The sequence below is a fragment of the Wyeomyia smithii genome, chromosome 1 (assembly GCF_029784165.1).
Source record: "Wyeomyia smithii strain HCP4-BCI-WySm-NY-G18 chromosome 1, ASM2978416v1, whole genome shotgun sequence".
In the NCBI taxonomy this organism is placed as follows: Eukaryota; Metazoa; Arthropoda; class Insecta; order Diptera; family Culicidae; genus Wyeomyia; species Wyeomyia smithii.
This window is the reverse complement of record NC_073694.1, coordinates 99,098,194-99,115,172: the sequence shown is the minus strand read 5'-3', so window position 1 is coordinate 99,115,172 and position 16,979 is coordinate 99,098,194. Positions and strand designations below refer to the sequence as shown.

General features: G+C 36.6%; 1 protein-coding gene and 1 long non-coding RNA gene across 2 annotated transcripts; both read left to right on the top strand.

Annotated features, from left to right (window-relative positions):
- Window positions 1–6,318: 6,318 nt before the first annotated feature.
- On the top strand, window positions 6,319–10,115 carry LOC129718729 (uncharacterized). Its single transcript, XR_008727029.1, has 4 exons — window positions 6,319–7,112; window positions 8,398–9,673; window positions 9,794–9,907; window positions 9,970–10,115. It is a non-coding gene; the product is annotated as an uncharacterized LOC129718729 (long non-coding RNA).
- A 485-nt stretch (window positions 10,116–10,600) lies between these two features.
- On the top strand, window positions 10,601–16,709 carry LOC129718725 (uncharacterized). Its single transcript, XM_055669769.1, has 2 exons — window positions 10,601–10,798; window positions 15,705–16,709. Exons 1-2 carry the CDS (start codon window positions 10,778–10,780, stop codon window positions 16,260–16,262), a joined length of 579 nt encoding a protein of 192 aa, XP_055525744.1. The 5' UTR covers window positions 10,601–10,777; the 3' UTR covers window positions 16,263–16,709.
- Window positions 16,710–16,979: the final 270 nt, after the last annotated feature.

Here is a 16,979-nt window from a genome sequence, read left to right as displayed (position 1 = left end):
TGAGCATTACTGAATAATTAGCAAATTTCATTTTGCTGAACAGATTGCTGGAAGCACAGCACACCAAAAATCAGCAAAATTTTGGTGGTTTTCAGCAATGGAAATTTGATGTGCCGACTTTTTGTTGTTTTTCTGGTATCTATCCGCATTCTCTAGACCAGCATGAATCAAATGACTTCACAAACAAATACATACAGGTAATGCAGAAATTCTGAGCTTTGGCAAACAAATGAATTAAACAACTTATATCTTCAAGATTTGTATTCTTTGGCCCAATGGGCTGTGAAGCTCCCGTCTTATTTGTATAAATTATTGACACACTTCCATATTAATTGATGAGGAAGTTGATGACATAAAAAAGTTAGATATGTCAGCGAAAATAAGATAGTGAAGTCTACCGCTGAATTTTTCTAACTAACTAACTAATATTGCAATTTTTTTTTCACTTGTACTCTAACTTGTGTCGTCGGAAAGCATGAGTTAGTTTCCGCTTGCAAATATTCGATCTGAACAGTGTAACCAGAAAACTTATATTTGTTTTTAAAATACAGTCAAATTTCGCTCGTTGGGCTATGTTTAGTTGGGCTACGTTTTAGTTGGGCTCCCGCTCGTTGGGTTATAGCCCAACTAAATCGAAGCCAAACATCATTTCTGATAACGTTGAATTTCGTTTGAGGGGTTTGTGGATGCATTTTAACGCAGAAAGTAGAATTAATTGAAATAAAAACAAATGAAGCTGAGTATAAATGTAAACAAACAATATTTTAATCAATTGTCAGAGAAACAATATAAGTTTTGTGCCTTAATAATGCAACGTAGAGCTATGCCTATTTTTGAAAGTATTTGAGAACACGTTATTATTGAGCACTCCTTTTTGGCTTTAAATGTGTGGCTTAAGTAAAACAAATTTCGAATTTAGCCCTATGCTGCGTTTGGCTCAGATTTTGACATTTCGTTTGGCTCACAACATTCTCTCTATCTATTTCTCCATTTAAAGCCTGTAGTACACTCTTTGTCTAATGGTCAAATTTTTGACCTTCTGACATAATGGTCAAATTTATTTGACATCATGGTTGTTGTTTGCCCGTGTTTGCCTCATGTTAAAATTTGAGAGTGACAAATAATTATCTTCGACCAAATTTTTATGTGTCAAAAAGTGCCAAATATTTGACGCTTGGTCAAAGAGTGTAATACAGGCTTAAGTTTTGCTAGTGCAAATAGACTTGTGCGCAGGGATGCCAGACTTTTTTTTGGCAAGTCTGTATAATCCATAAAAATGTCTGTATAAGTCTGTATACCGCTGCGAAAAAAAGTTACCGATACATTGATACCTAATTATTTGTCGACCTGTCAGATTGTTTTGTTTCATTGCTTGTTTTGATTGTTCTTTTCCGAGTCTATCATAGTTGGTCGATTAATCGATAACTAATTTATCTTTTAAATCTAAGTAACACATAGAAGTAAGAGTCTTTCCCGTGATAAAAATCGTCGTTCGTCGTAATGTAGCTAAACTGATACATGATGGCAGAAGTCTCGCGGTTATAAAAATAGTACCTTCAAGGTTTGGGACATTTTAAGCAATTCTTCAACGTTGGATATTGCTCCGAATAGAACAAACGGTCTTTTCACCAATATAACCTGCATGGCAATCGATCGAGACAATCCGCTGTTTGTTACTGGGGGCGAAACAGGCAGATTAGTGCCCACGGGGCCGATAAAAACCTCGATAGCCTGACTCGATTCCCGTTGTCATGATTTCACTCTCAAAAACGCAAGATTAATATGCTCAGCAAAGTGTTCAGTTCCTAGTTCACTTTTTCCAGCAACGGCTACAGTGACTTTTGGTTTTTGTGTTCGTTTTTTTGTGTATACTGGTAAAACCATTATGTAGAATATCAGATATCTGTGTAATATCTGTATTATACTGAATGTCTGTATAAAATCTGTAGGCTTATGCGTGTCTGTATCGCAACACAGAAAGTCTGTATAATACAGATTTGTCTGTATATCTGGCATCTCTGCTTGTGCGATACTTATACTGACAGTGGCAGCTTTTCAGTGGTTCCAGCTCGTATCAACTAGCTGGCATCTCCATCCGATTTGCTTTGCTTTATCGCAGCCAACAACGCAGCGGTTCTAAGATGTGTGGGCTCCACTGACGCTTACAGACAGCATAACATAGCGTATCAAAAGTGGCGGTGATCTCGTGTACACATTGAGATGTTACCCCTTGTAACATGTCAGCTAGCTGGTCCGTATGCATAAAAGAATATCGATACAAATATCGCGGTTTTCAGTATCGATACGGTCGAGTATCGGACGCTCGTGTATCGATCCAAAAAATCGAAATATCGTCTCAAAAGTATCGATATTTCCGATACCGATACAATATCGCCCATTGCTAGTCATCACTAGCATTGGGCGATACGACGGAGAGTATCGATACTTCAGTATCGATACCCGAAGAACCAAAAGTATCGAGATACTCAAAATATCGGTCAAAAAGTATCGATACCAGAAGTATCGATACTATAGCTGAGATCATTTTTTGAATTTTTGATAAATACATTTACTCAGGGTGGCCACTCTACCGAAAAAACGGGAAAAGCGGGAAAAAGCCGGGAATTTTAAATCAGCGGGAAAAAATTCGGGAAAACCTAAAACCGGCTTCACGCCGGGAAAATCATCCTCCTTCATGTCTGCCGCTTTATTTGTTCAACAGTTTCTGAGGAAATGTCAACATGAGACCCTGTTTTTTTATGTTTACCTAACTGGCATGATTCTGCCGGATAGGGGAAAGCTGGTTGTTGGTTTCAGTTAAAGTCGACAGCGGCTTCGCAGCAAGATCTGCGTCAAATAAAATCAGGCTTGATCAGGTGGATAAATTTACTGTTCCGTAACATATATTGTCAGATTTTAAAGAAGTCAAAAAGTTATCAGCGTCGCGGGAGGCGTATTGAAACTTCTTGTGAATAGTGTTCGACATCGCATCGGGGAGAATCCAGTCAAAAGTCAAATAGGACCGGTAACTTCGAGTCTCGATTTTATTTCGAACCGGACCGGAACGGAGCTACCCGGTTTGTACTTCCCGATTTTTGGTATGATTTTAACCACAAGCAGCAAAAAAAATTTTTTCATTCTGTGTTGGACCTTTTGACTACTTGATTTTGTTGGGAAAGACGCCACCTTGAAGAGCTATTTGTTAAAGATTTCTCAGATTTTTTCTATATCAAAAACAAACAGTAGCTAAATTATTTTTTTTCAAATTCAGAGTGTCAGTTTAATTTATTTTACGGACCATGAGAAAATTTCTTACATTGACCCCAGCTCGAAAATTTTAAAGTCCCAGGATCCAAGTTTTTCGAAAAAAAAAATTGTTTTGAAATAACAGATCTCAACGTTTCATGCATTTTGCAAAATGCTTCTTGACAGTTTCATGTGCATTTTTTTCATTGGTCACTCTGAGGCTCTTCTTCCCAAAGTCCGCTTGGAGTTCTGCCTGAGGACATTTTTTTAGAAGACAAAAACTCTATGCCCCAACTCTTGAATTTATCCCACGCATTTCATTGGCATCCTGATACAGAAGCACTGCAAGCTCGAGAGAAGGTTGACAGAGAAAGATGCAGAAGGAAGCAAAAAAGCGCGAGAAGGCAAAGATTGTCAACGATTTGGAGATAAAGAGGGCGAAAATTGTGCAGCAGATCACCGTGAAGGTACTTGCTAAAGTCGACAAACAGCTAAACACGATGAAGGAGGAATGTTTTTCATAGTTTTGTAACACAATTTTTGCAAGGCACAAATAAGCATGTGAAAATTGATTTTTTTCTCATATGTTTTAAAAATAAAACACCGGGAAATTTCACTAAATATCATCGGGAAAACCGGGAAAAAACCGGAAAATTGAAAATTGATATTGAGTGGCCACCCTGAAGTTACTGAAAACCAGTATTCGATTCAGTGATTCGCGAAAATACAGCAAAACTATTTGCTGAACAGAAAACAGTAAATGAATGGTTGCTGGAATCCAGCAAAAAAATTGATATGTCAAAAAATTTACGTCAAGCTGTCATTAGTAAAACGCGCCAAATCGCTGTGCAGCTGGTACGGGATCATCGCTAAGCTCCTGATAGCGAATATGAGACCATAGCTAAGTCCTTGTTGGGCTAGATGAACTTAAAAGTTGAAATGATAATCATACATCTCTAGTTCAACAGTAATTTGCCTATGATCCGATGGGCGGATGGAATCTGGTGCCTGACGGAAACATGGTTCCCTTGAATTAACTGGTTAACCAGCAAATTGATTTATGCTTTGCTGAATGAACAGCAAATTGTCATAGCTGACAACCAGCAAGTTGTATTTTGTTTTACCGAACATGCAGCAAACGACCTGTCACTTTTATGCAATTGAGCATTACTGAATAATTAGCAAATTTCATTTTGCTGAACAGATTGCTGGAAGCACAGCACACCAAAAATCAGCAAAATTTTGGTGGTTTCCAGCAATGAAAATTTGATGTGCCGACTTTTTGTTGTTTTTCTGGTATCTATCCGCATTCTCTAGACCAGCATGAATCAAATGACTTCACAAACAAATACATACAGGTAATGCAGAAATTCTGAGCTTTGGCAAACAAATGAATTAAACAACTTATATCTTCAAGATTTGTATTCTTTGGCCCAATGGGCTGTGAAGCTCCCGTCTTATTTGTATAAATTATTGACACACTTCCATATTAATTGATGAGGAAGTTGATGACATAAAAAAGTTAGATATGTCAGCGAAAATAAGATAGTGAAGTCTACCGCTGAATTTTTCTAACTAACAAATATTGCAATTTTTTTTTCACTTGTACTCTAACTTGTGTCGTCGGAAAGCATGAGTTAGTTTCCGCTTGCAAATATTCGATCTGAACAGTGTAACCAGAAAACTTATATTTGTTTTTAAAATACAGTCAAATTTCGCTCGTTGGGCTATGTTTAGTTGGGCTACGTTTTAGTTGGGCTCCCGCTCGTTGGGTTATAGCCCAACTAAATCGAAGCCAAACATCATTTCTGATAACGTTGAATTTCGTTTGAGGGGTTTGTGGATGCATTTTAACGCAGAAAGTAGAATTAATTGAAATAAAAACAAATGAAGCTGAGTATAAATGTAAACAAACAATATTTTAATCAATTGTCAGAGAAACAATATAAGTTTTGTGCCTTAATAATGCAACGTAGAGCTATGCCTATTTTTGAAAGTATTTGAGAACACGTTATTATTGAGCACTCCTCTTTGGCTTTAAATGTGTGGCTTAAGTAAAACAAATTTCGAATTTAGCCCTATGCTGCGTTTGGCTCAGATTTTGACATTTCGTTTGGCTCACAACATTCTCTCTATCTATTTCTCCATTTAAAGCCTGTAGTACACTCTTTGTCTAATGGTCAAATTTTTGACCTTCTGACATAATGGTCAAATTTATTTGACATCATGGTTGTTGTTTGCCCGTGTTTGCCTCATGTTAAAATTTGAGAGTGACAAATAATTATCTTCGACCAAATTTTTATCTGTCAAAAAGTGCCAAATATTTGACGCTTGGTCAAAGAGTGTAATACAGGCTTAAGTTTTGCTAGTGCAAATAGACTTGTGCGCAGGGATGCCAGACTTTTTTTTGGCAAGTCTGTATAATCCATAAAAATGTCTGTATAAGTATGTATACCGCTGCGAAAAAAAGTTACCGATACATTGATACCTAATTATTTGTCGACCTGTCAGATTGTTTTGTTTTATTGCTTGTTTTGATTGTTCTTTTCCGAGTCTATCATAGTTGGTCGATTAATCGATAACTAATTTATCTTTTAAATCTGAGTAACACATAGAAGTAAGAGTCTTTCCCGTGATAAAAATCGTCGTTCGTCGTAATGTAGCTAAACTGATACATGATGGCAGAAGTCTCGCGGTTATAAAAATAGTACCTTCAAGGTTTGGGACATTTTAAGCAATTCTTCAACGTTGGATATTGCTCCGAATAGAACAAACGGTCTTTTCACCAATATAACCTGCATGGCAATCGATCGAGATAATCCGCTGTTTGTTACTGGGGGCGAAACAGGCAGATTAGTGCCCACGGGGCCGATAAAAACCTCGATAGCCTGACTCGATTCCCGTTGTCATGATTTCACTCTCAAAAACGCAAGATTAATATGCTCAGCAAAGTGTTCAGTTCCTAGTTCACTTTTTCCAGCAACGGCTACAGTGACTTTTGGTTTTTGTGTTCGTTTTTTTGTGTATACTGGTAAAACCATTATGTAGAATATCAGATATCTGTGTAATATCTGTATTATACTGAATGTCTGTATAAAATCTGTAGGCTTATGCGTGTCTGTATCGCAACACAGAAAGTCTGTATAATACAGATTTGTCTGTATATCTGGCATCTCTGCTTGTGCGATACTTATACTGACAGTGGCAGCTTTTCAGTGGTTCCAGCTCGTATCAACTAGCTGGCATCTCCATCCGATTTGCTTTGCTTTATCGCAGCCAACAACGCAGCGGTTCTAAGATGTGTGGGCTCCACTGACGCTTACAGACAGCATAACATAGCGTATCAAAAGTGGCGGTGATCTCGTGTACACATTGAGATGTTACCCCTTGTAACATGTCAGCTAGCTGGTCCGTATGCATAAAAGAATATCGATACAAATATCGCGGTTTTCAGTATCGATACGGTCGAGTATCGGACGCTCGTGTATCGATCCAAAAAATCGAAATATCGTCTCAAAAGTATCGATATTTCCGATACCGATACAATATCGCCCATTGCTAGTCATCACTCTTAAACAAAACTGCGAATAAATCAAACCACGTTTTTCTTTTCTCTGGTTATCCGATCTGGATTTCTAGTTCATACTAGTGGATTTCCGAATCCCACTTCACATTATATAGATGTTTTTCGATGATTTTGACTAGGTTTTGTTTCGAAGTAGCACGAACCCGCAATAATTGTATTCTAATGATGATAATTTCGTCGTTTTGATAAAAAATTGTTTTGGCTCTTATATGCGTTTGCATTATTTTGGATTCTTGTGGCTTTGGATGCATGAAGCTTTGCCGGCTTTCATGATTAATAGGTAGGCTTTGCGTCAACAGAGGGCAATAATTACGAAAGACAACACTCGCGTTCCAAAATATTTCTTTACTCGCGATCGTACATAATTTACGTTCTATGAGCGAAACAACCAAGTAGCGCGTAGTTTCCAGTGCAAATAATAATATCGAGCTCTTTCGTGATTGTTCTCAGTATAATTATCTTTTGTGATTGTTCTCAGTATAATTACATAAATGTGAGGAATACGCGAAATAATATATACCAATTTATACCAGGGGCCTTCACATCGAGCTCGTATACAAATACTCAGCCGTCAACTGTGTATCTTCCATTACTCGTCAATGGAGGTGAGTTTTTTACGGCAGGGTTTTTGTATACGAGCTCGACATGAATACCCATACTGTTTCCCTAATGAGTCGCGTATACGCGTATGTAAATTAGTTAAAAACCATCAATCAAACACTCCGCTTTACTTGTATATCTTCTTCATACTACACTTCTGATTAGCCATAAATGACATCATAAAAAGATGTCCGAATATTTGATTATGTATTAAATGAGTCAGAGGTTCGATATCCTCGCCTTCCTTTTTTGCAGCGTTTCATCATCAACCAGAATTAGTTCGAATCGCGTTATGATTTGCGTGGAAGATGATATGAACTCATACACGCGATTTGTTATTATGTTATTATGAACCCGGTGCTCGAGTTAAGCGCATCGTTTACCAAAACGAATCCTGCTGCAAACCCTACCCCTTTCTTCAACATCCCAGTGAAGTGCAGAGGTGTTCTCGGCTTCCAATAAAGCAAAAACATCAAATAGGGTTGTTGATATTTTATCGATATTTGATATTATCGATATTTGCTCGTCACAATATCAATATTTTTGACCGATATTGGTGCATTTGATATTATCGATATTTCGATATTGCTGTCCGATATTCTCGGTTGCCATCAGGGGAGTGCTACCGGCAAAATTTTGCCTACCGATCATAAATTCATCATGGCATCAAAATTAAATTTAAAATGCTTACACACAATATAAGATATTCATTAAAAGTGCACATTATACTGAAAACAAACGTTATGCAGGGTGACACTCAAAACTCGAAATTAAATTCCCGGTTTTTTTCCGGTTCGTTCAAATATTTTTCCCGGTTATTTGTACTTCAGAATTCTGCATTTTTTCATAAGTTAAGGGTCAAAAAAGCGTGACTGTCGATTCACATCCCATTATCGAATTACATTCTAATATAGTCACTTTTTAAGCGTGTTCAGGCTTATTATAATCCAGAGATATTGTTGCAGAAATTCGAAAAATGTGACGGACGTCATCTTTTTCAAGAGGATAACGTTTGCGGTAAAAAAAATGGTACCCCCCCACGTCAAAAACGGACATCGTGCGGCACTTTGTAGACGCCTGGTATGCCGTTCCGGCATCTACAATATCTTGACACAATTGGACAACGATCAAAGCATCGGAAGAAAGCCCAGTTCTGTGATTTGTACCTCTGACCAGATGGTATCCCTAGTGTTTAGTGATGCAGATGGCAGATGGCGGCCCAGCAGCAGCAGCCTTAGTATGATGCCCCGGAGCAGATTTTGGAGTCCCTCTCATCGAACCTCATTTCCTCCGCCACCATTAGAAGATCCACCACAACTCATGGCTGAAGAACAACAACTTCTCGATACTGCTGAACAGCTACTAGACAATGTAGAAAAGGTTTCTGAGCAGTTAGACGATGGAGAGCCAAAAATCCTTAATCGTCCTAGACGGCTCATTTCGCTGCCTACCAAATTTCAAGGGTACTGGTTGTTTTAAGAGGGGGGGATTGTACATCAAGGCAACCAGTGAAAAGTTGTCCTTGACATCAGAGTGGAAAATTTGACTATTCTTTGTCCAACTTCGAATAGAAATAGATGTTCTTTAGTAAAAACTCCTAAGTTCATTTAAACCTTTGGACATATCAGTTATCAACACTAAATTTAATTTTTTAATCAACACTTAACCAAACTAAACTGTAATTTAATTTACACTAAACGTACCGTATAAAAATAACAATAACAATGTCGTAAATTAAAAACCATCTTCCGTCTATCCTCCGCAAATCTCTCCAGCGCTAATTCAGTAAACTTTCAACGATTGTTGTTAACCATCTGGCGATAAACACTCAGCAAGCAGAGAGCACTCAATCGCCGTTCAACCATTGTTAGCCTCAGCCAAGTTTTCACCCGACGTAATGTGCTGAACGAGCGTTCAATCGTGCATTTTGTACAGGGTAGAGCAAGTGCAATTTTAATTGCTTTCTCAGTCGCAGGGAAGATACAACGGGCTTCAGCAAGCAGGTCTATTAGATCCAGCTCTTCCAAGTTTTTACGGTCTGCTCTCATGCTGCTACAATGTTGATACCAGACTTCCAACAAAATTGTCAACCTTGTAAAAAAATACGAAAGCCTCGGTTTTGCGCTTGAACTCTTCCAACGACATGCGTATTACGTTAGCGGGATGCAGCAAGGACAACGCGTAGGCATGTGCACTATCTTCACCGAACCGTGTATCTAGTGAGGTTACAAGAGAATCAAGGTAAGGAATTGTCACAGCTCGGTTCCAATACTCCAAGCTAGTTGATACATGCGGATTAGCCCGATACATAGGGCAAGTATTCTAATCATTTATTTTTGATCTGGCTGATACTTTACACAGATGTTTCTATGGGCTAAAGATGTCGTTTTGTGCTATTAGACGCCCCCCCCCCCTGCCTCCCCTCTGGCTACGCCTATGCTGTAGTTGCAGGTTTTTGTCAAACTATAATGAAAGGTAATCAAATTAGTCACAAATCTTTCGGCTTTAGTATTTATACAATTCTTTTTTCTATCCAGTATCTCCGAGCAGAACGATGTTGAAGTCAACATCGCACGACGACGAATGCAAAACAGCGCCCCTCGCAGCTTGGAAGAATACAAATACGACCACTCACAAAGAGAAATGTGCCAGATGGCTGGCAAGTGATGATATCTTCCGGTTGAAAAACAAACCATCCTGTTTTTGCAAAAAATAAAGAAATCGCCAAAAACAATCTTTATACTCTTTAAAACAATATGACGACAATTCCAAGGACGATTATCAGAATATAAATCAATATAAATATACCATTCATGAAATGGTACCTGAACAACTAGAAACTATGCTTTCACCATTTCTAATATAATACAGTCGCCTTTCGATAACTGCAACGCTATTTAACTGCAAGACCGATAACTGCAACAACTTTGCAGTTATTATAGTCACTGTATGTTTTACTAGGCTGGCGGAGTGGATTCGGGAACCAATTTTAACTGTTATAACGGGAACCAGTCGTATTGAATTTCCATTGACTAGTTAACGTTATAACAGTTTAAATTGGTTCCCGAATCCACTCCGCCAGACTGTAAATATAGGGACTGTAGCAGTTATCGGACCGCAACCCGTCAAATCTGATGTCAAAGTCATATTTGACATTGAAGTGGCAGATCTCGCGGGGGGATTCTAAAAGCATTCGAAAATGAAAATTGTTGAATCTCTATGTAGAAACATTTTAAAAGGATTCTTTCATTTCTCTCGATTTTCTCGATTTCGTTTAATTGTTGTCTCTTCATTCTAGATGGGAGATTATAGATCTTCACTATTAATCAATGAAGCAAAATCACCATGTTATGTGGTTCACTTTCCGTAAGTATTATAAGAGAGAAAAAAATTCCCTTGTGCATTGTTTGGCTATAGCGTTCACTACTAAGCGAGGCAGTGCATAGTAGATCACAAACAATATTTTGTGTATCGATTCCGCTTAAGAAGCATTGAAATGTGCAATTATTGATGCCAAAATAATTCTGTTCCAAAGGCTCAAGTGAAATTTGATTCACCAATAATTGACGAAAATCTTCAACTTCTAATTCGTTTGAAAAATGTTCGCAGACGTCAATATCAACGTTCTCGTGACCCTGTTTTTAAAACTATTTATTAAGATTTACAGAAAGAGATTAAACATAGATTTACTCTTCTGAGAAATCAAAATTTTGAGAGTAAAGTTCAAAAATTGAAACCATATTCAAAACCCTTTTGAAAGCTGTCGAAGATTCTTAAGAAACCTTCAAAGCCTATTCCAGTTTTAAAATACGGTGAACGTTTTCTTGAATCCAATGAACAAAAGGCTCAAAGACTTGCTCAGCAGTTTGAGAGTGTTCAGAACTCAAATTTGAATTTTGTGAGTCCAATTGAAAATGAAGTCACACGTCAATTTGATTTAATTTCTTCCCGAATTTTTTACCTGCAGAAATAATTGAAACTAACTTGAATGAGATTAAATCAATTATTATAAATTCCAAAAATATGAAAGCACCTGGTGACGATGGAATCTTTAATATAATATTCAAACATCTCCCTGAGAGCACAATGGAATTTTTAGTGAAAATTTTCAATTGCTGCTTCAAAATTGCATATTTTCCCAAATTATGGAAAAATGCAAAAAATACTCCAATTTTAAAACCGGATAAGAATCCAGCTGAAGTTTCAAGTTATCGACCAATCAGTTTGCTTTCTTCAATAAGTTAACTGTTTGAGAGAATTATTCTTAACAGAATGATGTCACACATCAACGAAAATTCAATTTTTGCAGATGAACAGTTCGGATTTCGCCATGGGCATTCCACAACTCATCAATTGCTCAGAGTTACTAATATGATACGAGCTAACAAATCTGAAGGTTATTCCACTGGAGCTACTCTTTTAGACATAGAAAAAGCATTCGACAGTGTTTGGCATTAAGGTTCGATTGCGAAGTTGCAAACATTTGATTTTCCAATTTTCCTAATCAAAATTTTGAAAAATTATCTTACTGATCGAACTCTGCAGGTTGTCTATCAGAATTCAAAATCTGATAAATTTCCTGTCAGAGCAGGTATGCCCCAAGGTTCAGTATTGGGCCCAGTCCTGTACAACATATTCACTTCAGATCCTCCTGATTTGCCTCCAGGATGCACAAAGTCATTGTTCTGGGATGACACAAAAAAAGGAAACTTAAGTATTTATGATAAATATTAGTAATTAATAAGTATGTGTGTCCAATCACAAATGGTGACTTCTCAACAATGTTACAAATTTGTAATTTCAATTGTTAGGATTTGTTTGCTTTCGCAATTAGGACTTATCATTCGTACACGCAAAAGTTCAAGCTTACATCATCCGATGTGTCCTCTCAAAACGCACATTAAATGCTCTGGCTTTCACACAACAAACGTGTCTAAAGGATAACGTAACAATTGCGTAATGAATACATTGACAGAGATTGAAATCAGAATATGTATAATGCACACAAAATCGTAGTGTTTTGGTAGACTTCGGTTTTGGGCAATCGATCAGTTTTGGGGCGCTCAAAAAACCGCTGGTTACTTTCGTGTAGTCGGTGTATATCAAAAGCTCGTGCATCCCCTATCACCATCAGCAACCGAAACAGCCAACAGCGAACCTCGTTGCAACAGAATATACTGACGCTGGTGCCAGTAACGTGGAACCGAATGCATATAAATAAACCAGAATCGTCGTTACTGTCGTTGTACTGGTTCCGAAACAGTACAGAAATTGCTCTAAAAAAACGCAATATTGATGTGGCTACGCACAGTCCAACTTTGCGTGTAGGGATTTAAACCTACTTGTCAAAAAAAAAGGGTAAGTAAACTTACGGCTAACTTATTGGCTATAAAGAGAGCTTTTATCGTAGCAATTGAGGATTGCAACGATTTTTGGTGAAAATTGAAAATTTCTAATGGTTCAACACCAGTAAGTCTATGTAATTCGAGTGTACCAAACCAAGGAGGACGCTTCAAAATCATTTTTAGAATTTTGTTCTGAATCCTTTGAAGCGTTTTCTTCCTTGTTAAACAGCAACTTGACCAGATCGGTACAGCATAAAGCATTACTGGTCTATAAATTTGTTTGTAAATCAAAAATTTATAATTTAAACAAAGTTTAGAAATCCTGTTAATGAGAGGATATAAACATTTCGTTTATTTGATGCACTTGGCTTGTATACTCTCAATGTGCTCTTTGAAAATAAGTTTTTTATCGTAAATTAGTCCCAAGTACTTAACCTTGTCAGACCAACTTAAATTAACCCCATTCATCTTGACAACGTGATTATTGTTTGGCTTGAGGGAAGAAGCCCTAGTCTTATGCAGAAAAATTATCATTTGAGTTTTAGAAGCATTGGGAGAGATTTTCCACTTTTGCAAGTAGGAAGAAAAAATATCTAAACTTTTCTGCAATCGACTGCATATGATACGAAGACTTTTTCCTTTTACGGAAATGCTTGTATCATCGCAGAACAATGACTTTGTGCATCCTGGAGGCAAATCTGGAAGATTTAAAGTAAAAGGCACACCTGCTCTAACAGGAAATCTATCGGATTTTGAATTCTGATAGACAACCTGCAGAGTTCGGTCAGTAAGATAATTTTTCAAAATTTTGATAAGGAAAATTGGAAAATTAAAAGTTTGCAATTTCGCAATCCAACCTTTATGCCAAACACTGTCGAATGCTTTTTCTATGTCTAAAGGAGCAGCTCTAGTGGAATAACCTTCAGATTTGTTAGCTCGTATCATATTAGTAACTCTGAGTAATTGATGAGTAGTGGAATGCCCATGGTGAAATCCAAACTGTTCATCTGCAAAAATTGAATTTTCGTTGATGTGTGACATCATTGTGTTAAGAATAATTCTCTCAAACAGTTTACTTATTGAAGAAAGCAAACTGATTGATCGATAACTTGATACCTCAGCTGGGTTCTTATCAGGCTTTAAAATTGGAGTATTTTTTGCATTTTTCCATAATTTGGGAAAATATGCAATTTTGAAGCAGCAATTGAAAATTTTTACTAAAAATTCCATTGTGCTCTCAGGGAGATGTATGATTAATATGTTAAAGATTCCATCGTCACCAGGTGCTTTCATATTTTTGAAATTTATAATAATTGATTTAATCTCATTCAAGTTTGTTTCAATTGTTTCTGCAGGTAAAAAATTCTGGGAAGAAATTAAATCAAATTGACGTGTAACTTCATTTTCAATTTGACTCACAAAATTCAAATTTGAGTTATGAACACTCTCAAACTGCTGAGCTAGTCTTTGATCTTTTTGTTCATTGGATACAAGAAAACGTTCACCATCTTTTAAAACTGTTATAGGCTTTGTAGGTTTCCTCAGAATCTTCGACAGCTTCCAAAAAGGTTTTGAATATGGTTTCAATTTTTCAACTTTAGTCTCAAAATTTTGATTTCTCAGAAGAGTAAATCTTTGTTTAATCTCTTTCTGTAAATCTTTATGAATGGTTTTAAAAACAGGGTCACGAGAACGTTGATATTGACGCTTGCGGACATTTTTCAAACGAATTAGAAGTTGAAGATTTTCGTCAATTATTGGTGAATCAAATTTCACTTGAGCCTTTGGAACAGAATAATTCCTGGCATCAACAATTGCACATTTTAATGCTTCCAAATCGAAATCAATATTCACCTCGTTTTGCAAATCAAGCTCATTATTGAAATTTCTCTCAATATAGTTAGAGTTTAAATCTGATTCATGTGATATAGAAAAAGTTATTGGAAGATGGTCAGAATCAGAGTCAGCATGTGTGATCAATTCACTACATACATGACTTTGATCTGTTAGCACCAAATCAATTGTTGATGGGTTTTTTACAGAAGAAAAGCATGTAGGGCTATTCGGAGACAAAATAGAATAGTATCCTGAAGAACAATCATTGAATAAAATTTTGCCATTGGAATTACTTTGATCGATTTTAATTATAAATATAATTTAAATAAGTACGGTGTCAGTATAGTCAGTTTCTGGCGAAGCGAATATAGGAAACCAGTACAACCTGTCAAAATGTGAATGTTGGAAAACTGCGATCATGTAGTATTGAAATAGATATCATTTTTGCCTCAAGTAATACATCGCATTAATTTAGGAAACAAATGTTAAATACGTTAAACTGAAATACGTGAGTAGAAAACAAAGAAATATTCATTCATATAAGATGTATGTTGTGTGAAATTATATTATTATGTAATTGTAATAAGCTGTCTTTAAAAAAAAATCCACTGCCATTAATTAACTATTCTGTCTTTTTTCACGCTATACTATTTTAAGAGAAATGTGCATTCGAAACGAACTATACAATATTTTATATGTTGAAATGTGCAAAATGGTCCCATTTTAATAGATTTAAAAAACTTGAGTCTAAGTAAAAATTTGTCGTTTAACATGGTCAAAAGGGGGTATGCCAGTTTTATGTGTTTTCATACTAGTAAAAATACAGTTATATACGTTAGTGCATAATTTGTGACGTGTCACCATCGTATTATAGTAATCGAGGATATCAGATATGCAAATTTATCTGAAAATGCAGATTTTTAGAGTCCGTGTGCAGACTTTTATTGATTTGTCGATATTTGCAGTTATTTCAGAGGGCAGATTCCATAATGAATTTAAATTTAATACTGAAAATTGAACTTAAATTTCATAATAAATTTTCGGAGTAGAATTAAACGGAAATATTTCCTATTCTCAATTTTTGAAAACAGATAACATCGATCAGCTCAACAGCAACAAACAGCGAATTCAAAAAGAATTTTTTGTCAAACTTGGTCTACATGTCGATAAACCGCACGCTGGCTTCGGCAATAGCAATAACGGTGTTCCAGCAAGACGTTTTTTCCAATGCAGAATTTTCTTTGGAGATAACAGGAGTTGATTTAAATTTAATCCAGCGATTTCAGACGCTGCTAGCAACGATTTCGAGTGGCGAAAGAATTGATGCATCAAAATTTAAGTCCAACGCTACCGTTCATTATTACATCGTTCATCATCATTATTACGTAAAATTGTATGGTTGTTCAACAACAGCACAAAGCAAAGCCTTGGTTCTACATTCCGATTCGGAACTTGACCCTCTGTTTATTATACACAGACTTCGCAGCCAACTGTTTGATGTACAGGACAATAGCGGGGCTAGCGCTACGATCCTACTGACACTAACAGTATCTCCCGAGCCGAGACTTGAACCTACGACGACTGACTTGTTAGGCCAGCATCGTACCTCGAGACCAACTGGAAGGTCACAACAGTACACAAATGACTAATTCAAGGATGTGAATTAATCGTTTAATCTTCGAGCCCCGTTGGCAAACTTTCGGCAGGAGCCCAAGAAAGCATGAATAAAGCAATCCGGAAAACACGAGAAAATAAAGGCCTGGAAAGGATCACGTGAGAGAACTATCGGTGACATGTTTCGTGAGCTGCTAATTGCGTCAGATCCGGTAGTTTCGAGCATTAGACACAACAACAAATCGAAAAGCACTTTCACATAAGAGGTGGAAGATTTATAATTTTCAGTCATGATGATACTGACGATGACGAGTAAAATGTTAAAACCTAATGCAATGAATTTTCATGTAAATTTAATATAATTATATGTGTTCTTTTACCTTGTTTTCACATGTGAACGTAAGCCGATGATGTTCTTCTAGAACAATTGAATGAAACTACTAACTACTTCGGTAAAACAACGTAACTTTCACAAATCACCATGCGCCTTCATTCAAACTATTTTATTTTCAATTAAAATTTTTGTTCAACGGGGCAGAAAGGGGCAAAATGGGACCTTAATATTCGAAAAGTAGAGAAAGTTTCCTATGAAATGCATACTATGCGACCTGTGGGAACCGATGGGTTAGATCGTACAGCATACATTTGCGCAAAGAAAAAATTTTTTTTTCAGACCACTCATTAGGTATTTCAAACATTTTACAAAAGTTATGTTGAATTTTATAAAAACATTTAACACGAAATACAATTCT

Coding starts and splice junctions, on each gene's coding strand:
- LOC129718725 (XM_055669769.1), top strand. CDS start 10,778: ATGTTATGTGGTTCACTTTCC. Junction 10,799..15,704: donor TGTTATGTGGTTCACTTTCC/GTAAGTATTATA, acceptor TTTTGAAAACAG/ATAACATCGATCAGCTCAAC.